The sequence below is a fragment of the Sinocyclocheilus anshuiensis genome, unplaced genomic scaffold (assembly GCF_001515605.1).
Source record: "Sinocyclocheilus anshuiensis isolate Anshui unplaced genomic scaffold, SAMN03320099.WGS_v1.1 scaffold1422, whole genome shotgun sequence".
NCBI classification, from domain to species: Eukaryota; Metazoa; Chordata; class Actinopteri; order Cypriniformes; family Cyprinidae; genus Sinocyclocheilus; species Sinocyclocheilus anshuiensis.
In genome coordinates, this window is record NW_015558633.1 from 307,916 (window position 1) to 331,356 (window position 23,441).

Below are 23,441 nucleotides of genomic sequence, written 5' to 3' on the forward strand. Positions count from 1 at the left end.
GAGAGAGAGAGAGGGGCTGTGTATGTATGAATTACCACCGTTTTGCCGCGTTTCTCTATTAACAGTGAAGCTGTGGCACAATAACCTACCAGCAATGTAAATATGATTTTTAAAAATATATTAGAATGTGTACAGTAGTTATGGGCTTAAAAACAAGATGCAAAAAATCAGAATATTGTACCTGTTGAGTGTTTAGAGAATGTAAAAGTGCCTATAGTTTGGTGTGAGGGTTAGGTTTAGGTGTAGGGCTTGGGTTTATGTGCGCATATGTGAATGATTGTTTGCGGTCAGCTGACACAGACACACACTCTCACTCTCAAGTTGTGCTGTAGTTAAAGAAGAGTTAGCTGGTTAAAGATGCGCTGTATTCATTCATCTGCTGAATTAAAGCCACTCTGATTAAAATTCAGAGTGACTGGCGTCATTAGTAACCACGGTTACCGTTTCCATGGATACAGGGTTGAGCTTGAGCTTCACAGCATTTCCTGTTTGTTCAATTGATGTTGTCTTCTGTTTGCAGAGATGTTATAAATGACCCTTTTCTAAGCTCCGCCCCTCTCGGTTACTGTTGCCAACACAAAGCTTTACTGAAAGTCCCACAGGAGAGAGAGAACTGTGCTTTATACATGTGTTTATGATAGATTCTGTTGTGTCGCTTCTGGTGTGGACGCACAAACCTCTTGTCGCTGGAATCTTGTCGTGTTGCGTGTAGTTAGGACACGGTGTTAGGATTGCTCAGGTGTGTTTCTGGTGTTCTGCAGGTGATGCAGATGGACGGATCGGGCCGGCGGGTGTTGGTGGATGATAACCTGCCACACATCTTCGGTTTCACGCTGCTGGGCGACTACATCTACTGGACGGACTGGCAGCGGCGCAGCATCGAGCGCGTGCACAAACACAGCCTGGAGCGCGAGGTGATCGTCGACCAGCTGCCCGACCTCATGGGAATCAAGGCCACATACGTCCACAAGACCTTCGGTGAGCAGCTGTGATGTCATTTCCTCCCTCGAGTCACTCAAACCTGCACCAGCTGCTTTCTTCTGTAAAAGAAGATACTTTAAAGAACTCATCCGTTTCGGTTCCCATTGACTTCCATTGTATTTTTGTCCATATAATGGAAGTCAATGGGAGCCAAAACTGTTTGGTCACCAGCGTTCTTCAAAATATCTTTATGCTCCACAGAATAAGGGTTTGAATGACAAATGATGACAGAATGATGATTTCTAGAGTAGGGCTGCAACAAACTATTATTTTGATAATCAATTAATCTAACAATTAGGCTATTGGAAAGATTAATCGACTAATCGTCGATTATTTCACTGATTAATCAGTAGACGGATTATTCAGCTTTTGCAATTAGTTAAAATATTGAGTTACAAATTCTAACAAATAAATAAAGGTAGTCACTTAAGCTTTTGAAAATCATATATAATTACAATTATTATATACAAATAAATATATTTGGCACACAAAATGAGATGACAGACAGAAAACTCTCTTATTCACCGTTTGAATCCAATGTGTCCAAACTTTTGACCAGTACTGTACTTTTGTATGATAACAGAAAACTGGTTAACAGAAGCTAGAAGAAAGAGCATCACAGCTTGAGCTAGCTAGCACATGATACCTAGCCTCATAAATTGTCAATGAAAATGGAGGGCAGTTCCCCTTTAGGTGACTAGGGGGATTGTATGTGCGGGGGGAGGGTCATTTTTAGACGGGTTTTTTTTTATTATCATAAAAAGTGCATGTTGGGGGTGTGACCTGCACTAAGCAGTGTGCATGTGATTGAGCAGTGTAGGGTAGAAATTCAACTGAAAGTGCATTAAATCTGGTTGTTTTAACCAAGATTATGCTGCAAGATTTTTTTCTCAACTACATTGAAGTTCCCAGTTCCTGCAATTTTGCAAATTCCCAGTTTATTCCCATTAATTCCCATATATTCTTGTTAATTCCCATGGAAAGTTTCCAGTCTTGAAAATTCCCAGAATTTTGCAACCCTAGTCTCAATCGGGCTCAAATTGATGAGCAATATTGACGATGCCATTGTTTGCAATACAAACGGAGCGCATGCCGCTGAGTTGAGGGGTGGGACGTTTCTGTATCAGTGTCAGCCGTATTCGAGAGTGAACGATCCTGTTAAACGCAGTAGTTGATGGCACATGGTCTTGTTGTGTGTGTGCTGAGCTGAATCTCTGTCTGCGCAGGTATGAACCCATGTGCGCTCGCTAACGGCGGCTGCAGTCACCTGTGTCTCTATAAGCCGCAGGGCGTGTCGTGCGCGTGTCCCATCGGTCTGGAGCTCATGGCCGATCTGACCACCTGCATCGTCCCCGAGGCCTTCCTGCTGTTCTCCCGCCACACGGACATCAGGCGCATCTCGCCGTGACTTTGCTGGTGATACACAGCCCTAATGGAAAGCAGCGGCTTTTACAAATCATGAGTGACATGAGTAAATAATGACACTATTTTCAGTGTTGTGTTGGTTTGGTTTCTCCATCATGCGTGTTGTTTAGTTCCCGTACGGCTCTCAGATGCTCCTCTAAATCCACTTGAAGAAGCTGAAGCCTGTTGAACACTTCAGTATGTGCCACTCAAACCTGCAGATTCAGTGAAAGAACTGCACTCAAGTCATTTCATGGGTCGTTTCAGTGCGTTCGTGTGATCTGATAATCAGAAACATGAGCGTTTTCTGTGAAAGTGTAGATCGGTCTGGAACGTGAGACTCTCTGAGCTCCGTACAGATGTGACGCTGCTCTCTCGTTCGGCCAATCAGCGCTCTGTCCCGTCGGGTGGAGGACGGCCGGCTCTGTGGTTTCTGCCCACATCTGGTTCCGATTATGGCCTGCACTCCAGCTGCGGTCGCTCTGTTTAGAATAGACCCAGAATCTGAAAGCCACATCGCACTGCGGTCTCCGGTCAAACCAGTGCACTCGCGACTGAGGCCCAAACACCCAAGATGGAAACTTGACTTCAGCGCTGCAGTGACCCAGAGCTACAGCAAACACGGTCATGTGATTGACCGCACAGGTTCACATCCTGGAGTCCGGACCGGGGTTTGAGTGTGCGTGAGAGCGAGTGTGCGTGAGAGCGAGTGTGCGTGAGAGCGAGTGTGCGTGAGAGCGAGTGTGCGTGAGAGCGAGTGTGCGTGAGAGCGAGTGTGCGTGCGTGAGTGAGTGAGTGAGTGAGTGAGTGCGTGTGTGTGTGTGTGTGTGTGTGTGTGTGCTTATACAGAATGTGTGTTTTGAGTGTTTAGAGAATGTAAAAGTGCCTATAGTTTGGTGTGAGGGTTAGGTTTAGGTGTAGGGCTTGGGTTTATGTGCGCATATGTGAATGATTGTTTGCGGTCAGCTGACACAGACACACACTCTCACTCTCAAGTTGTGCTGTAGTTAAAGAAGAGTTAGCTGGTTAAAGATGCGCTGTATTCATTCATCTGCTGAATTAAAGCCACTCTGATTAAAATTCAGAGTGACTGGCGTCATTAGTAACCACGGTTACCGTTTCCATGGATACAGGGTTGAGCTTGAGCTTCACAGCATTTCCTGTTTGTTCAATTGATGTTGTCTTCTGTTTGCAGAGATGTTATAAATGACCCTTTTCTAAGCTCCGCCCCTCTCGGTTACTGTTGCCAACACAAAGCTTTACTGAAAGTCCCACAGGAGAGAGAGAACTGTGCTTTATACATGTGTTTATGATAGATTCTGTTGTGTCGCTTCTGGTGTGGACGCACAAACCTCTTGTCGCTGGAATCTTGTCGTGTTGCGTGTAGTTAGGACACGGTGTTAGGATTGCTCAGGTGTGTTTCTGGTGTTCTGCAGGTGATGCAGATGGACGGATCGGGCCGGCGGGTGTTGGTGGATGATAACCTGCCACACATCTTCGGTTTCACGCTGCTGGGCGACTACATCTACTGGACGGACTGGCAGCGGCGCAGCATCGAGCGCGTGCACAAACACAGCCTGGAGCGCGAGGTGATCGTCGACCAGCTGCCCGACCTCATGGGAATCAAGGCCACATACGTCCACAAGACCTTCGGTGAGCAGCTGTGATGTCATTTCCTCCCTCGAGTCACTCAAACCTGCACCAGCTGCTTTCTTCTGTAAAAGAAGATACTTTAAAGAACTCATCCGTTTCGGTTCCCATTGACTTCCATTGTATTTTTGTCCATATAATGGAAGTCAATGGGAGCCAAAACTGTTTGGTCACCAGCGTTCTTCAAAATATCTTTATGCTCCACAGAATAAGGGTTTGAATGACAAATGATGACAGAATGATGATTTCTAGAGTAGGGCTGCAACAAACTATTATTTTGATAATCAATTAATCTAACAATTAGGCTATTGGAAAGATTAATCGACTAATCGTCGATTATTTCACTGATTAATCAGTAGACGGATTATTCAGCTTTTGCAATTAGTTAAAATATTGAGTTACAAATTCTAACAAATAAATAAAGGTAGTCACTTAAGCTTTTGAAAATCATATATAATTACAATTATTATATACAAATAAATATATTTGGCACACAAAATGAGATGACAGACAGAAAACTCTCTTATTCACCGTTTGAATCCAATGTGTCCAAACTTTTGACCAGTACTGTACTTTTGTATGATAACAGAAAACTGGTTAACAGAAGCTAGAAGAAAGAGCATCACAGCTTGAGCTAGCTAGCACATGATACCTAGCCTCATAAATTGTCAATGAAAATGGAGGGCAGTTCCCCTCAGTGTCTGCGGTCAGATGAGATGTTGTCAGGCTTAATGACCTTATGGTCCAGGGTCACAAATAAAAAGTCTCTCACCTCAGAAAAATTTACTGTTCTGTCCTGTCAGACGTTGCTTGTAGCACTCTTCAATTGCACGCACAAATGCGGCGGTGTACGCTGTATATTATTTCACTAAGCGCAAAAGAAAGGAGCATGCAACGTGTGAAATAAAAGTAATGTACCAATAAATTCCCGTGGCCAAACCAGTTGAGAAGCACTAATCTTCATGTAATGTATGCGTGCGCTCTGTAGGTGTGTAGAATGCTTTTTACAAAATACTCGGTCAAATCGCACATCGTTAAAACAACAACTACGATATTATCGCAGACGATATATATCACACACCCCTAGACAACGCGTCTCCACTTCCTTCCTCTAAGCATCTCAGTATGGCCGCGGTCATCTTGCGTCAGAGCCAGAGTCTGTGCTAGCGATCGTGAGGTGGAGCCTCGTTATCAAACTCCCGCAGACCCAATAGCAGGATCACAATCATGACACCACACCCCGTTTTTATAGCATCAAATAACTAGTTAAAAGCAAACTTATTAGAAAAAATGAACACTTGAACATAAATCAGCATGATAAGAACTACCTCAGGGTCAGAGGGTTTATCAGCTGGGGTCGATCGAGACGCTTTGGCTTCACTCTTCAGGACTCGAGCGGCACGCTTGCTCAGGACGCGGTCCCGGTCGCTGTGGTCATGTGACACGGTCTGCTTGTCTTCCTCTCAGCTTCATGTACTGGACAGAGTGGGGTGGACGGCCGAAGATCGACCGCTCGGCCATGGACGGTTCTGGACGCATCACTCTGGTGCCGAACGTGGGCCGCGCGAACGGACTGACCATCGACTACACCGAGCGGCGGCTGTACTGGACGGACCTGGACACCACGCTGATCGAGTCCTCCAACATGCTGGGTCAATATCAGCGACGACTGTCTCTGCAGCAGATATACAGTGTGAAAATACATGTGTAGGCAGGGGTGCACATAAGCGCTTCAGCCTGGTTCTCATAAGAGCACCTGGAGAGTTGGTTTGGGCCCCACACTGCACATAGTGTGACCCATTAAATATAACTATTTAAAAAAGTATTAATAATAGTGATAATATTATTGCACTTTATTTATTTAGTTTTTTTTTTAAACAAAATAATAAAGTGTGATAATACTATTATATTTTAAAATAAAAAGGGTGTATTAAATAAACATTAAATTATTTTATAGTAAGGCAAGGCAAATTTATTTATATAGCACATTTCATACACAATGGTAATTCAAAGTGCTTTACATAAATAATCATAAAATAATCAAGAATAAAACAAGGAATTAAAACTTTTGAAATGATTTAAAAATTGATTTTGACTTGTAATAAACTTAAAAATAAAAAATTTTGTGGGGTTTCTGGCAGGTAAGTGTATGCGCTGCTGATACTCACTCAGGGCGGGGCTTATGCTGCTGTAGGCGGGGCTTGTGCGGCGGCAGGCGGGGCTCAGGACGAGTCCGTGCAGGGCGGGGCTTACACAGCGGTGGGCGGGGCTCATGACGAGTCTGTGCAGGGCGGGGCTTGTGAGGCGGCACAATTATAATAACCCTATAAAGTATTTTAAGAGATTATGTTGTGAATAAAATAGTTTATCCAAAAATAAAGCATCTTATCACTTACCTTTATTTTGTTTCTTATCCATATAAAAGACTAACAAAAGGAGATGTTAGGCAGAATAATGTTTCATATAGCTAATTAAATGGTGAATAAGAGTTTCTCAGCCAAATATATTTATTTGTATAAATTAATCATATAATAATTATAATTACATAACATGATCTTCAAAAGCTGAAGTGATTATCTTTATTTATTTATTAGAATATGTATAACTGAATAATCAATCAAAGTCTACTGATTAATCAGTGAAATAATTGACGATTAGTCGATTAATCGTTCTAGTAATTGTTAGTCAAAATAATTGTTTGTTGCAGCCCTAATTATAAAGTGTGATAATACTATTATATTTTAAAATAAAAAGGGTGTATTAAATAAACATTAAATTATTTTATAGTAAGGCAAGGCAAATTTATTTATATAGCACATTTCATACACAATGGTAATTCAAAGTGCTTTACATAAATAATCATAAAATAATCAAGAATAAAACAAGGAATTAAAACTTTTGAAATGATTTAAAAATTGATTTTGACTTGTAATAAACTTAAAAATAAAAAATTTTGTGGGGTTTCTGGCAGGTAAGTGTATGCGCTGCTGATTGAAGAGCGTCAGTGAACGGAGTGTCACAGTTTTGTGTTGTGCTTTTATAAACGGGAGCGTGTTGCCTAGATTTATGCTTTACGTTCAAATAGAAATCTTGTACAGTATTACAGTTTGTCGATCTAAAATAGTAGTTGTGCATTACCAGCTGTCAACCCTGTCGGTACGCAAATGATCAGCCTGAACTTACTTACAGCGCATGTTTTATTTTGTTCGCGCATGTGCACCCCTGTTTATAATATAATTGAATTAAATTAAACTGTTCATTGTTAGTTCATGTGAGCTCAGGTCTATTAAATAATATTAACAGATACAACTTTTGATTTTAATGTATTAGTAAATAATTGACGATTAGTCGATTAATCGTTCTAGTAATTGTTAGTCAAAATAATTGTTTGTTGCAGCCCTAATTAAAACCGAATATAATTGGCAAAATTTTCAGTTAAATTTAAAGTAAAAACTAAATATGTATCTAATTAAAAATATCTGTAATATTATAATACTGATACCAAAATAACACTGACGACAGCACACGGTGAGCGTATATTATCACCATTGTTTGTTTATTTTTGGGTTCTGATGAAGTGAACCAGTGTCCATTTCAACAGCAGCTGTCATGAGTTTAATCTGGCACTGCTCTATAGGTCAGAAACACACGTGAGGGGGTTTAGGAGTAAACTGGAAGCGGACGCTCACTGTTTGATGATGAAAGATTAATCGTCTCTGTGTGTGTGTGTCAGCGCCCACATCCTTCCTGCTGTTCAGTCAGAAGACCGCCATCAACCGCATGGTCATCGACGAGCTGCAGAGCCCCGACATCATGCTGCCCATCAACAGCCTCAGAAACGTGCGCGCCATCGACTACGACCCGCTCGACCGCCAGCTGTACTGGATCGACTCCAAGCAGAACGCCATCCGCCGCGCGCAGGAGGACGGGAACCAGGTGAGACCTGAGCCCGTGTTCACTAAACACTTCATCTTACCACTGAGAGTTCTCCTCAATAGCAGAAAAAGCTTTTAGCTAACAGTTTTCTCTTCACACCTATTCACAGAGCTGCTGAGACTAACTTGTACTAAGCAATAGAGAGAAGTCTTAAGCTCAGAGTAAGGGGGCGGGGTTTACCTCGTTGCTATGTCCACAGTGATTGGCTGATAGTCTCTGTCACGTCAGTGAACGGAGTGTCACAGTTTTGTGTTGTGCTTTTATAAACGGGAGCGTGTTGCCTAGATTTATGCTTTACGTTCAAATAGAAATCTTGTACAGTATTACAGTTTGTCGATCTAAAATAGTAGTTGTGCATTACCAGCTGTCAACCCTGTCGGTACGCAAATGATCAGCCTGAACTTACTTACAGCGCATGTTTTATTTTGTTCGCGCATGTGCACCCCTGTTTATAATATAATTGAATTAAATTAAACTGTTCATTGTTAGTTCATGTGAGCTCAGGTCTATTAAATAATATTAACAGATACAACTTTTGATTTTAATGTATTAGTGAATATTGAAATTATCTGAGATTAATAAATGCTTTGAAGTATTTTTTTATTGATAGTTAATGTTAACTAGTGTAGTTAATTAATTTTATATGTGATATTCACATTATATATAATCGAGGTTAGGGTTTTATTTACTTGTTTGTTACATTGGTTATGAACAAAAGTAAAATAAAAAATAAATATTATATATATAATACATTTTTATAAATATAGATTTATATAAAATATAAACTCTATATTATTTCATATATTTGTGTCAGTTGTGATGAGTACTATGTAAATACATATGCATATCCTTTTATTTATACAGCTGTATATAGAGTAAATAATGCACAAATCTGTACATAAATCTTCTGTTCCAGATTCCTTCAAAAGCTGAAGTGATTATCTTTATTTATTTATTAGAATATGTATAACTGAATAATCAATCAAAGTCTACTGATTAATCAGTGAAATAATTGACGATTAGTCGATTAATCGTTCTAGTAATTGTTAGTCAAAATAATTGTTTGTTGCAGCCCTAATTAAAACCGAATATAATTGGCAAAATTTTCAGTTAAATTTAAAGTAAAAACTAAATATGTATCTAATTAAAAATATCTGTAATATTATAATACTGATACCAAAATAACACTGACGACAGCACACGGTGAGCGTATATTATCACCATTGTTTGTTTATTTTTGGGTTCTGATGAAGTGAACCAGTGTCCATTTCAACAGCAGCTGTCATGAGTTTAATCTGGCACTGCTCTATAGGTCAGAAACACACGTGAGGGGGTTTAGGAGTAAACTGGAAGCGGACGCTCACTGTTTGATGATGAAAGATTAATCGTCTCTGTGTGTGTGTGTCAGCGCCCACATCCTTCCTGCTGTTCAGTCAGAAGACCGCCATCAACCGCATGGTCATCGACGAGCTGCAGAGCCCCGACATCATGCTGCCCATCCACAGCCTCAGAAACGTGCGCGCCATCGACTACGACCCGCTCGACCGCCAGCTGTACTGGATCGACTCCAAGCAGAACGCCATCCGCCGCGCGCAGGAGGACGGGAACCAGGTGAGACCTGAGCCCGTGTTCACTAAACACTTCATCTTACCACTGAGAGTTCTCCTCAATAGCAGAAAAAGCTTTTAGCTAACAGTTTTCTCTTCACACCTATTCACAGAGCTGCTGAGACTAACTTGTACTAAGCAATAGAGAGAAGTCTTAAGCTCAGAGTAAGGGGGCGGGGTTTACCTCGTTGCTATGTCCATAGTGATTGGCTGATAGTCTCTGTCAGAGATTTATTCATGGAAATATTTTAGAGTAAAGATAAAGGTTTAAAAATAAAAATGTTAATTGCCACATTCAAAAGATTTTAAAATGCAGGCTAAGTGTCACTAATTAAACAAGTATGTGTTCAGTTAATTGTCAGCCTCTTACGTGTGTGCTCCTCATAATTAGTGAATGTGCATATAAACAGCCTTTTAATAAACAGAGCAGAATAATCATGGCTGATAGTAAGACATGCAAACTTAAAACAGCTAAAAGAACAGCTGTTACTTCTTCAGCAGCTGCTTAATGAAATCAAGGATATAATCAAAGCAGAATCTGGAGTTAGGATAACCTCCAAAACCAAAGGCGATATCTTTTTAAAAGCTCATTATCGTCAGACGTTTCTAAGATGTTTCTGTTCTGAGGCAGATTGCAGGAAACAGCTATTTTAGGATAGTTTGTGGCTTAGGACTCCTCTTCACTGCTCCTAACCTTTCACAGATTTAGGACTGACACGCCCATTATTTTTAAGATTGTCTCCTAAATCGGCGAGTTGCGAGCTGCTTTTAGATGTTTTGTGAATACAGGCCCAGATTTCTTGCAACGCAGGATTAAATTTCCCAGTAAAACCCTGTAGTGGTCGGTAACTAGGGTTGGGTATCGATTGAAATTTATCAGTTCTGATTCTTAACAATTCCTAGTTTCGATTCCAATAAAGAAAAACATTCAGATGTCAAATATTTTTCTTCTGTGTTTTTAAGAAGCATTCTGTTGCAGCTGAATAACATTTAAAAAAATCTGCATCTTACTGAACACTTAGGCCTACAAGAGGAAGCTTTGCCTGTGGTTTTAACAAAAAATACCACATCAAAAACCACTACAATAATATAAATTTCACACATTAAATTGTTAAAGATAAGTACACTGCAAAAAATTATTTTCTGCCAATGCGGCAAGAAAAATAATCTTGTTTAGCCTTTGAATTAAGATTATTTTTCTTACCACATTGGCGGATATTTTTGCTTGTTTTAAGCAAAAACTAACGAAATTGTGATACTTTTTTTTTAGAAAACGAGATTTAATATCTTAAATCATTTTACTTGTCAAGTAAATGCATCTTGATTCAAGAAAGTTTGGATATTTATACTAGAAAACAAGACAGAAACGCTAAGAACATTTTTTTTTGGTGTGTAAACCATCAGTAATAAAATGGGAACAACCAAATCAATTAGCAACAGCATAAATAAATACAACTGTACATATTTTAGGTACAGAAATTGAAATCAAAAGTTTAAAAACACTGCATAGTTTTCTTTCTTCATTAATCCTCATTAAAGTTACAGATAATTATTCAAACGAATGCATGATTTTCTTTTCTTCTTTGATTAACATGAATGACAGGCAGCATGTTGATTCGGTTGCTGTCTCTTTAACACGAACCCACGCGGATCTAAAACACTGTTACACGCTTGTTTTCGGTCTCAGCTGTTTACGAGGAAATGCACGGGGTATAACTACTTCCACCGCAAAAATTGTTCATTTACGTAAAACATTTTTTTTTGTTTATTCAACCGGCCTACAAAAAATAGCTTAGAAATCTCTTATGCAATATTATCACCAAATATTGGTATCAATCTTTTTTTGGCATAATGCTTTTTTCACTCAAAAAGACGAATAAAAATAACAAATAGGCTAGAATTTTTGTACAACCTACATTTTTTTAATTTTTTTTTCCTCTGCGACACTTTTTCTTATTGTGTTGACCGCAAAATATAAAACTAATTGTATCTTCGCAAGACGAATACAATGTTTGTGCAGACTACATACTCTCTCTTTTAGTAGTGGAAATTTAAATGTGAGATTCTGGAGATCTAAGTTTAGCGGGTCGGGAAGGAAATTATTCCAAGCAGACAGCTGGTGAACACAGAGTGAATATATAGAATATAATAGGGCTGCACGATAAATCGCATGCGATATTTAACGCGCAGAATATAATAATATATATTGTTCCTCAGAGCGAGACTGTGGTGTCCGGCGCGAGCCTCGGCCTGCAGCCCTACGACCTCAGCATCGACGTCTACAGCCGCTTCATCTACTGGACCAGCGAAGTGACCAACGTCATCAACGTCACGCGCATCGACGGGTCACGGGTCGGCGTGGTGCTGCGCGGAGAACACGACAAACCCCGCGCCATCGTGGTCAATCCGGAGCGAGGGTGAGAGCACTGGAAACATCTCAAACACGTGTAGCTGTTTATCAGTCAGCGTCTGTAGATTTCAGCTCCAGTCCATGTCTTTAAAGAGTTTAATCTCTTACATTCACCAGACTTTACAGCTGTATTCCACTCTATGTTCTGAAGGCTTGCTCAGATCTAGTGTTGGGGAGTAACTAGTTACATTTACTGAGAAAAAATGTGTAATTAAATTAGTTACTTCTGAAAATGTTAACGATTACAAAGGGGGGGGGGTTACATCTGAATATATTCATACACATACAGATTTAATTGATCTCTTTCATAAATTGTTCATTTAAATTTCAAAACATTAGAAATTTAGAAAAGTAAACAAATGTAATCAGTTACATTAATAAAGTAATTGAAATAGTTACACTACTTGCTACATTTTAAATAGAGTAACTTGTAATCTGTAACTGTTCCAAAGTAACCTTCCCAGCTCTGTTCATATTTCATTCACACTGAATTATACAACATTTATGCCTAAAAATATGGTGAAAATGTGTTTGTTTTCTGTCTGTTGACATTATTTTCTGACTCATGGAGTGATAAGAGAAATCCAAAATCTCCTGGAAAACCTTTAACTGTAATATGATCAAATCAAACCAGCATTTTGAACCTGACTTTATCCAGTGTTGAGAAATGTATGCAAATGAGTGCATATTTACTTAGATAATGGCTTATTTGCATATTCAAACATACCGTTTGAGAAACGTGTAACACAGAGTTGTTGGCGTCTGCTCCGCAGGTACATGTACTTCACCAATCTGCAGGAGCGTTCTCCGAAGATCGAGCGCGCCGCTCTGGACGGGACGGAGCGCGAGGTGCTGTTCTTCAGTAATCTGGGCAAGCCGGTCGCTCTGGCCGTCGACAACGAGCTGGGAAAACTCTTCTGGGTCGACATGGACCTGAGGCGCATCGAGAGCAGCGACCTGTCCGGTGAGATCCTGGGGTCAAAGGTCACGCACTGACCAGCTGATCATGTGATCTACAGTCCTCACTGTCAGCATGACTAATCGATTTCAAAATCCCCCGTCCAATGAATGCTTTCCTTGGCCCCGCCCCTCAGTCCTGACCACTCCCCTCTCATTTCATAAACACAGCAGCAGTTCACCATAGTGCTGTACAAATAAAATCAAAACCAGGAGAAAGAATAATATCAATAAAATCAAACAATAATTTAACATACAAGGTTAAAAAATTCGCTTAAAAGATTTCAATTGAGTTTTTTTTACTTTTTATTTTCAGATATAATATGTGAAACAAACCATACTGTATACATAACATTACAAGCATGATTTTTCTTTTACAAAAGCAAAACTATATAACACAAGGGAGAGAAAAACATGCAACTCAGAGATCATCTATTTAGCTGTTTTAATCATTAATATAACATCTAAAAACAAAGCATGTCATTGCAGTTATTTTGCAGTAAGAGAAGGTAAACGCTCCAGAAAAGATTTTGGTGATTTCCTAACATTGAAAAGGATTTTCTCTCAATTTAGTTTTAAACTCGTGGACAGAGTGTGAAGTTTTCACAGCTAAAGGACGGCTGCTCCATAGCCTCGGCTCAGCTGTTGTAAACGCACGATCTCCTCCAGCCTTCAGCCGTGATCTGATTCTGAGACCAAGAGTTTTCTGTGGATCTCAGACAGATAGGAGGGTGACCGATCATTTAAGGACTTAAAAACAACCTTGACTTCACTTCTGTCTTAATATGTTGATCAAATTTTAGGGAGGTTATCTAAGGGGACTCCCAAATTTGTCACCGTTGGTTTAATGAAGGACTTGAAATATCCCCAGATTACATTAGCCGTATTCACCTGAGGCCCAAATACAATAACTTCTGTTTTATTTTTATTCGTTATTTGACAGGGACAATGGACAGTCAAAAAAACTGCCCCAGAATTAGCTACAGAGCTAAATTTAATCTGCAGTCACTGGGCAGGAGAATACCGAAACAGATTAGGTAACAAAAACATCATAATACCATGTACAATAACCCCCCCCATAATTTAAAAGATAAGAAGTATAATCCCCCACATTTCTACAAAACCATCACCCTTCAAAAAATTATAAAAATTTTACAACTCGCCAAAATTATGTAACCATTTCAATATACAAAATTACTCGATGGTCACACACCTGACTCATCTTTAACCCTATTTTCATGCTAGTAACATGCTAATCAGGCTAGAAACATGTTAATGACATGCTAGTAACTTGCTAATCATGCTAGAAACATGCTAGTCACTTGCTAATCATGCTAGTAACATGTTAGTATCTTGCTAATCATGCTAGTAACTTGCTAATCATGCTAGTGACATGCTAGTCATGCTAGCAACATGCTAGTTACTTGCTAATCATGCCAGCAATATGCTCGTAACAGGCCAATCATGTTAAAAACATGCTAATCATGCTAGAAACATGTTGTCAACATCTATCGAATCTATCTACATTTTCAAACTTCAGGCTTTTACAACTACTTTAAACTTTCAGGCTAGGTTTTCTCAAGCCAACCTAAAGTTTGTAGACAATTGACAACAACAAGTGTAGAACACAACTAAATTGTCAAGTTAAAAAAATGTTTTACTAATAATCAAACAATGAGGATATCTGTTGGGTTTCTTGTCAAATGCTTTTAAAGCACGTTTATACAAAGTATATAAAGGTCTAAGAGTTTTACTAGAATTTAAGCATAGAAAAGATGTAAAGACATCCAAGATCTAATGCAAACAGATTTCCTAAGCCTTTCTCTTTCTCTCAAACATATTTTATTGGATTGTACGGTGTTTATTCAGAGCTGTGTCTAACTGGTTTATTTAAAAATGTATCACCTGAATGTATTTTAGAATTTTTGTCTAGTGTGCTTCTGAAATGTAACCTTTTGTTAATTGTATACCTTGTGTACTTTATTCAGAGATCGGCATGAAAATAGCCTTGATGCTGGCGTTACAAAGTGAATAAATGAATAAATAATTCTCTTTCTCTCCTCCAGGAGCCAATCGCATCGTGATCGAGGACTCCAACATCCTGCAGCCGGTGGGTCTGACGGTGTTTGGGAACTTCCTGTACTGGATCGACCGGCAGCAGCAGATGATCGAGCGCATCGATAAGATCACGCGCGAGGGACGCACCAAGATCCAGGCACGCATCGCCTCTCTGAGCGACATCCACGCCGTCCACGAGCTGCGCATGGAGGAGTACAGTAAGAGTCTCTCGCTGAGCATCATGGGAAGCGGTTCAACCGATCACAAATCTCTCGGTTCGGATCATATCACGGTTTCTGAACCACGGATCGGATTTCGGATCAGCAAGATTAAGCCACTTAATAATGAGAAGCATTAAATTAAGTACTCAAGTGCTGACGAATCTCAGTTAATCTAACACGGTGTACACATTGCAAGTTTTTTTTTGTTGTTGTTTTTTTAAGTAATACCAAATAGAATAGGTACAGAAATGTAATAATTAAGTGTAACATAGCACTGCATAGTATTCACTGTATAAGTTATAGGCTGCTGCCCCTTTAAGAGCTGATGCACAGATCAAATATAATGAGACGCATCCGATTTCTTTCTCAGCTGTCCACTTAAGACATAACCGACTGCTTTTACCAGAGTGATTGTTGAGATCAGTGTTTTGTCATAATTTTATGTGTATATGCGTCTGTTCAAAGGCAATGAGTGAAAGAGATATGAATGAGTTCCCTTTTCTTTCGCTTGAATGGTTTAAAATCGCTTTTGTGTGTAAACACGTACAAATGATAAACTTTCACTCTGTTTACATTTTGCAATTAATCTGCGGATCACATGCGTGCCGAACCGTGGGGCTTGATTCGTACGGATCAGCTACGATCCGTTCAGTCACTAATCATGGGTAGAGCGATGATAAATCGATGCAGAACCGATTCGTGGATGGATTCTGAGCTTATATTTTAACAGCAGATGGCATTCTACTCTCGTTTTTATCCACACACTCAAACACTCATGAAGAAGAGCGCTTGTGCGTTCGGCTGAGTCTGTAATTTCACCTCGGCTCAGAATGCTTTTATGATGCCAGATTAATGTAAACAGCCCACTGTGAACACCCTTGTGATTCGCTTCAACCTTTTCGAATCTTATGAATGATTATTTTCTCGATTCGTGATGCATGGATTTATTTTCCCAGTGGTAGTAGAGCGTCTGTGGGGTGTGTGTTGATGCGTGTGTGTGTGTGTGTGTGTGTCTGCAGATAAACACCCCTGCACGTCTGATAACGGCGGCTGCTCGCACATCTGCATCGTGAAGGGAGACGGATCCACGCGCTGCTCATGTCCGGTTCACCTGGTGCTGCTGCAGGACGAGCTCTCCTGCGGAGGTACACTCATCACACACTCATGGAGAAGTACAGAAGATCATGATGTTAATGTTTAGAATTATCTAAATAAGGGTTAGGCCACACTTATATCTACTGCAGCGAGTTAAAGGTACAGTTCATACAAAAATGAAAAATTGCACCTCAGGCCATCCAAGGAAACAAGCTGAAATACGGGCGAATCTGATCCTGTGAGGAATGAACTGATTCAGCTGCAGTTCCTCCAGCAGTCACTGAGCTGAGGCTGCTTTAATATAATTGCTTGTACGTTACGTCATTGTGCGATTACGTAAACAAACTAGTGAATTGAACCAGTTCATTGAAACAAACTGTCCAAAATATTCTCGTATTTCCCCGTTTGCCTGAGGCTCTGGATTACAGGTGATGATGTTGTAAACAATGTTCAGTTTCTTCGTTTCGCTTCATAAGTCACTATTGTTTATATAGCGCTTTATACAGTACTGATTAGGGCCTTTCGCACCGCGGGAACCTTTTCATAGTACCAGAACTAATTGTGGAACTACCCACTTTTTGGCGTGTTCGCAAAGTTGTGTTGATAATGCAGGAGGACAATAGTAAACACTGTTTTTCAGTTAAAGTCAGTTCAGTGATGATTCAGCGGTCTCATCGTCCAGCTCAGTTCAGTCAAGCCGACAATATCGCCAGATATTAAGTGTTCGTAAGACCTCAATATATCGTCAGGAGCCACGGGTATTAATTTTGTGATATGCTTTTTTCGACTCTCGAGTGACGGTAGCCATTGACTTGCATTGTGTGAATCACCAAGTAGCACGGTTTCAGCTAAAACTCTTACTTCACTGTTCTACTGAAGAAAAACATCACCTACATCTCGAGTAGCCTGAGGGTGAAAATTAACAGCAAACTTTCATTTTTGGGTGAACTATTCCTTAACGACTTCATGTCTGGGCGATAATATGTTTTCATTGTCACATGACCCTGCAGCACAAAAGCAGTGTTAAGTCGCTGGGGTATATTTGTAGCAATAGCCAACAATACATTGTATGGGTCAAAATTATACATTTTACTTTTATGCCAAAAATCATTAGGATATTAAGTAAAGAGCCAAATATTGTCCTACCCTTACAAACCATACATCAATGGAAAGATTATTTATTGACCCTCATGACTGGTTTTGTGGTGCAGGCTCTCATATGTCCGTCATTAACCGCTGGCTGTTGTCGTCCTCAGAGCCGCCCACGTGTTCTCCGGAGCAGTTCTCCTGTGTGTCCGGCGAGGTGGACTGTATCCCGCAGGCCTGGCGCTGCGACGGCTTCGCTGAGTGTGACGACAGCAGCGATGAGCGAGACTGTCCCGTCTGCTCCGAGGAGGAGTTCCAGTGCGACAGCAAGCAGTGCGTGGACTTTTCTCTGCGCTGCAACGGAGAAATCAACTGCCAGGACCGGTCCGATGAGAACAAATGTGAAGGTAACCATCGCCAGCCGATCCTCGCGGTCTGAGAGCAACTTCCTGCCTGATTCACCCACACTTCCTGTCTGTCTCTTCAGTTCTCTGTCCCATGGATCAGTTCACCTGCGCCAACGGCCAGTGCATCGGGCGGCACAAGAAGTGTGACCACAACACGGACTGCACAGACAACTCGGACGAGATCGGCTGCTGTATGTGTCTCAGAGCTTCTTAATTCACACTTGCATAAATGAAGGCCTTGAAAGGTATTAAATCAGAACAGAAAGTCTTAAATTCAGTCAAAAAATTGAATTTCCTTAGTATTTTTGTCTTGATTTCCAGCACAAACATCTAAATATCCTTAAATCAAGAAACATTTACTGGAGATGAAAAGTGAAGTGAAATTGAACAAAATGAAGTGAGTTTATGATTAAAATGAGAATAAAAATCTGCCAATGGGGAATGAAAACTTGGCTGATATTTGTTCTTGTTTTAAGTATAAACTCGCTTCATTTTGTATAATTTCTCAGAAAACCTGACTTTGTGCATCTCCAGTAAATGTGTCTTGATGTAAGAATCTGTAGAAAACAAGACAAGAACACTGAGGACGAACATAATTTTTGTGCGGTGTGATCGGAAGTACATTAAAAGTTATTTCGGTAACACTTTACTTAAAGCTTTTATGTATAACGCATTATAAAGGGTTATTAAGGGGTATAATGCATTATAATTATTCATAATGTGCTTTGTAATACGTTGTATCTTGTCGTAAATAATTATAACCGAATTTAAAATGCATAGTGTAACAATGAACTGTTATAATGTATTAACTGTAGTGACAGTTATTCATGAGATTCTACAGTGCATTATAAGGAGCATTACAAGACATAATTAATGCATTAAAACTACTGTTGTAATGCATTATACATAAGGGCTTTAAGTAGAGTGTTACTGTGATTTCCATATTCACTGCAAAAATGATTTTCTTAGTATTTCTGTCTTGTTTTCTAGTATAAATATCTAAACATTCTTGAATCAAGATGCATTTACTGGACAAGATTATTGTTCTTGCCCCGTTAGCAGATATTTTTGCTTGCTTTAAGGAAAAACTAACAACATTTAGATTCTTTTTTTCAGAAAACAAGACATCATAACTTAAGTCATTTTACTTGTAAAATGCATCTTGATTCAATAATTCTTAGATATTTATACTAGAAAACAAGACATTTTTTGCAGTGTTTCTAGTGTTTGTTTGCAAGGCTATTCAAAATTTGAGACCTTTATATTCAGAGAACATTCTGAAGTATTGTGTTGTCTTCAAGTGCAGAAAATGTAAATAGCTCTTGAAAAGGTGTTAAACGGAGCTTCATCAGTCCTGCAGAAAGCGCTATGTTGTTAAAGCAGCAGGTAAGAGACGCTCTGTTTTCTTCCTCAGACGCGACTGAAGAGCCGTCCTTTCCTCCGACGAACACCATCGGCTCTATCGTGGGTGTGCTGATGCTGCTGTTCGTGGTGGGCGCTGTGTATTTCGTGTGCCAGCGTGTGCTGTGTCCTCGGATGAAGGACGACGGCGAGACCATGACCAATGACTTCGTGGTGCACGGGCCGCCGCCGGTGCCTCTGGGATACGTGCCTCACCCCGGCTCTCTGAGCGGCTCGCTGCCAGGTGACAGGAACATCTGTGTCTTAATATCTAAACATTCTTGAATCAAGATGCATTTGTTTTGCAAGTAAAATGACTGAAGATATTATTGTTTTCTGAAAAAAGTCACAATTTAGTTCGTTTTTGCTTAAAGGCACAATATGTAAGATTTTTGTTATAAAATATCCAAAAGCCACTTGCGCAGTGTGATATATTTCATGCAGTTGTGTACTTACGTTATCCCAAGGATTGGTAAATCCAGAGAAACTCATATTTTAAATAATGACTCGTCCCTGTTCCTCCCTAGTCTTTCAATGACGTAATATCCGCACTATCCTCGGTTCATAGAAACTAAACTAAACTAAATCCATAATGGCTGTCACGAATGAAATGAAAATGAAAGTGTTGACTGCAGCATTAAATTTAGATCTTTTTACAGTGTTGCGCATTATAACCAATCACACACGAGTCTGTTGAGTTTATGAACGCAGTGGCCAATCAGAGGCGTCCAGATGAGTCATCATCCTCACCAGATGAGTTTTGTTCAGTGTACGCGCTCGCTCTGCTCGCTCGCGAATTCTCTCGTCATAAACAACAAAGTGCAGATGTACGTATGATGCAAGAGATTCATTCATCAAACCGTGTATAGACAGCTTTACTGATTGAAGTGTTTTTGAGAGTGCTGAAGACTGTCAGTCGTGTCCTTTGATAATGTATATGTGACCCTGCAGCACAAAAGCAGTCTTAAGCAGCACAGCTGTATTTGTAGCAATAGCCAACAATACATTGTATGGGTCACAATTATACATTTTTCTTTTATGCCAAAAATCATTAGGATATTAAGTAAAGATCATGTTCCATGAAGATATTTTGTAAATTTCCTACCGTAAATATATCAAAACTTAATTTTTGATTAGTAATATGCATTGCTAAGAACTTCATTTGCTCAACTTTAAAGATGATTTTCTCAATATTTAGATTTTTTTGCACCCTCAGATTCCAGATTTTCAAATATTGTCCTCTCCTAACAAACCATACACATTTCACAAAACTGACCCTTATGACTGGTTTTGTGCTCCAGGGTCACAAATGTTCTTTGCTCGCTTTCTCTGTATAATTTATTCGCTGTTTGAATAACTGTGGAAGGTACAGGCAATAAAAAAATAATTAATTACCTCATCTGTGAACATGATTCGTGAATTCCATACATAAACGACATCTCCCATCGTTCCGCTCTTCTTTACAGCGTCATCAAGCTTTGCCCTCGTTTTGGAAATGTGACCTCTAGCGGCGAAAACGTACATATTGTGCCTTTAAAACAAGCACAAATATCTGCCAACAGGGCAAGAAAAATCATCTTGTTTAGCCTTTGAATTAAGATTATTTTTCTTACACCATTGGCAGATATTTCGCTTGTTTTAAGGAAAAACTAATAAATTGTATTTAAATGTTTTTTTTTCAGAAAACGAGACATAATATCTGAAGTCATTTAACTTGGCATGTTGATTCAAGAATGTTTAGATATTTCTACTAGAAAACAAGACAAAAATAGGAAGTCAGAGAATCATTTGTTGCAGAGTGCTGACGTGTCTCTCTCTCAGGCATGTCTCGTGGGAAGTCGGTCATCGGCTCGCTGAGCATCATGGGAGGCAGCAGCGGTCCTCCGTATGATCGAGCACATGTGACCGGAGCCTCGTCCAGCAGCTCCTCCAGCACCAAGGGTTCATACTTCCCTCCGGTCAGTCGCCGATAAATTCTGTTGAATGGTATAATAAAAATCTTAGCCAATAGATGATTGCTAATGATCTGCTGTTGATGAATTATGACAATGTTTACTTTGTTTATATTCAAATGTTTTTATAAGATGCACATTTCATAATCTTCATGTTGAAATGAGCAGCTGGAAGTAGTAAAGCAGTACGTTTACATTTAGTCATTTAGCAGACGCTTTTATCCAAAGCGACTTAAAAATTATGACAATAGAAGCAATGAAAACCCACATTTCAAAATAAGAGCCCTGTGCATTTCAGGCTTCTTTATAAAAATTAAAAAAGGGTATAATTAAAACTGGATATTATTGGTATTTTGGTTACACAATGTACTGTGTTTGACATTTAATTTGATGTAAATTGTCTCTGGGTCGCCTGTCATTGGAAGGAAAGATGAAAAATATTATTTAACACATTACGAATATAGATTTTACTAGTATCAGCGCGACGATCTGCTTGCAGCATTATTGATAGACCTTTGATTCTTATTTATTGAGACATTAGTACATAAACTAACTTCAGTTCATACAGTATGTATATGTGAAATAAATATTCAGTTTATTATTATATTTATTGTTTTATTTTAGATTACAGGGTTCCTGCGGGTCCTTAAAGAGTCTTGAGATTTCTTAAAACGGTTATATTTCTGCCGTTGCAGAAGCGCCTCTTGCTGGCAGAGAATGAATGTGCAGTTTGTTTGTGTTCAGACCAATGTGAAAATCGGCCCATGTTTCTACACGCAGAGCTGTATATGTGAACTGGTGGATCGATTAGAAGATAATGCATTATACAAATCTAAACAGTAAAATGTTATTTAATTAATATAATATTGATAATTGTTTAAATTAATATAATAAATAATACTTTTGACTCACCCACTTTCTAAAATGCTTTAAAGGCTGAAATGTGAAACATTTGTTATCGTGAAAAATTGTATCTGAACTCTAAATCAGTCATGTTAGAGTTTAATGTTACTATAGACATTGCCCCACCCCGCTCATATGGTATTCATTTTATTTGTGCAGGTCTTTAAAAAAAAAAGTCTTAAATTTGAGCGTAAAAATCCTGCAGAAACCCTGGATTATTATTTATTATAATTGTATTAAATTTTATTTTTAATTCTGTGGTTGTAAATCAGCATCTTTTGTAATGAGTCTTTACTCTGCCATGATTCCAGATCCTGAATCCTCCTCCGTCTCCCGCCACAGTGAGGTCACAGTATACGATGGAGTTCGGTTACTCGTCGAACAGCCCGTCGACGCACCGATCGTACAGGTAACGACGGACACGCGTCACACGGATGTCATGCTAGTGTTTATGATTCAGTGTCTGACTGGGAGTGTTTTGCAGCTACAGGCCGTACAGTTACCGTCACTTTGCCCCTCCGACGACGCCCTGCAGCACAGACGTGTGCGACAGCGACTACACGCCGGGCCGAAGGGCTCCGCACGCATCCAGCGCCGCCGCCAAGGGCTACACCAGCGACCTGAACTACGACTCGGAGCCACCTCCGCCGCCGCCCACCCCACGCAGCCAGTACCTGTCTGCAGAGGAGAACTGTGAGAGCTGCCCGCCGTCGCCCTACACCGAGCGCAGCTACTCGCACCACCTGTACCCGCCGCCGCCCTCGCCCTGCACGGACTCATCCTGAGCCCCGCCCACCGCCTCACAAGCCCCGCCTACCACAGCGTAAGCCCCGCCCTGCACAGACTCGTCATGAGCCCTGCCCACCGCTGTGTAAGCCCCGCCCTGCACGGACTTGTCCTGAGCCCCGCCTACAGCAGCGTAAGCCCCGCCCTGCAAGGACTCGCCCTGAGCCACACAAGCCCCGCCTACCGCAGCGTAAGCCCTGCCCTGCACGGAGTCGCCCTGAGCCCCGCCCATCGTCCTGAGCCCCACCCACCGCTGCGTACACTGTACATAATGATTTTCTTAGTAGTTTTGTCTTCTTTTCTAGTTCTTCTTGAATCAAGATGCATTTACTTGACAAATTAAATGACTTAAGATATTAAGTCTTGTTTTCTAAAAAAAATTATCAAAATATCTGCCAATGGGGTAAGAAAAATAATCTTAATTCAAAGGCCAAACAAGATTATTTTTCTTGATATTTTTGATTGTTTTAAGCGAAAACTAACTAAATTTTTAATACTTTTTTCAGAAAACAAGACTGAATATCGTAAGCCACATTACTTGTAAAGTAAGTTCATCTTGATTCAAGAATTTGTAGATGTTTATACTA

At 40.0% G+C, this 23,441-nt stretch overlaps 1 protein-coding gene across 1 annotated transcript in view; it reads left to right on the plus strand.

Annotated features, from left to right (window-relative positions):
* LOC107680820 (low-density lipoprotein receptor-related protein 6-like) overlaps window positions 1-23,100 on the plus strand; it is a 47,558-nt gene extending 24,458 nt beyond the window's left edge. The window contains exons 7-23 of the mRNA XM_016476867.1: window positions 762-978; window positions 2,208-2,385; window positions 2,876-3,056; window positions 3,822-4,048; window positions 5,503-5,726; window positions 7,769-7,971; window positions 9,352-9,582; window positions 11,796-11,995; window positions 12,762-12,952; window positions 15,012-15,221; window positions 16,244-16,369; window positions 17,576-17,812; window positions 17,893-18,003; window positions 19,227-19,457; window positions 21,035-21,171; window positions 22,380-22,477; window positions 22,553-23,100. Coding sequence (XP_016332353.1) covers window positions 762-978; window positions 2,208-2,385; window positions 2,876-3,056; window positions 3,822-4,048; window positions 5,503-5,726; window positions 7,769-7,971; window positions 9,352-9,582; window positions 11,796-11,995; window positions 12,762-12,952; window positions 15,012-15,221; window positions 16,244-16,369; window positions 17,576-17,812; window positions 17,893-18,003; window positions 19,227-19,457; window positions 21,035-21,171; window positions 22,380-22,477; window positions 22,553-22,853 — 3,303 coding nt within the window. The 3' untranslated portion in view covers window positions 22,854-23,100. The remainder of the gene's footprint in view (window positions 1-761; window positions 979-2,207; window positions 2,386-2,875; window positions 3,057-3,821; window positions 4,049-5,502; window positions 5,727-7,768; window positions 7,972-9,351; window positions 9,583-11,795; window positions 11,996-12,761; window positions 12,953-15,011; window positions 15,222-16,243; window positions 16,370-17,575; window positions 17,813-17,892; window positions 18,004-19,226; window positions 19,458-21,034; window positions 21,172-22,379; window positions 22,478-22,552) is intronic.
* The last annotated feature ends 341 nt before the right edge of the window (window positions 23,101-23,441 follow it).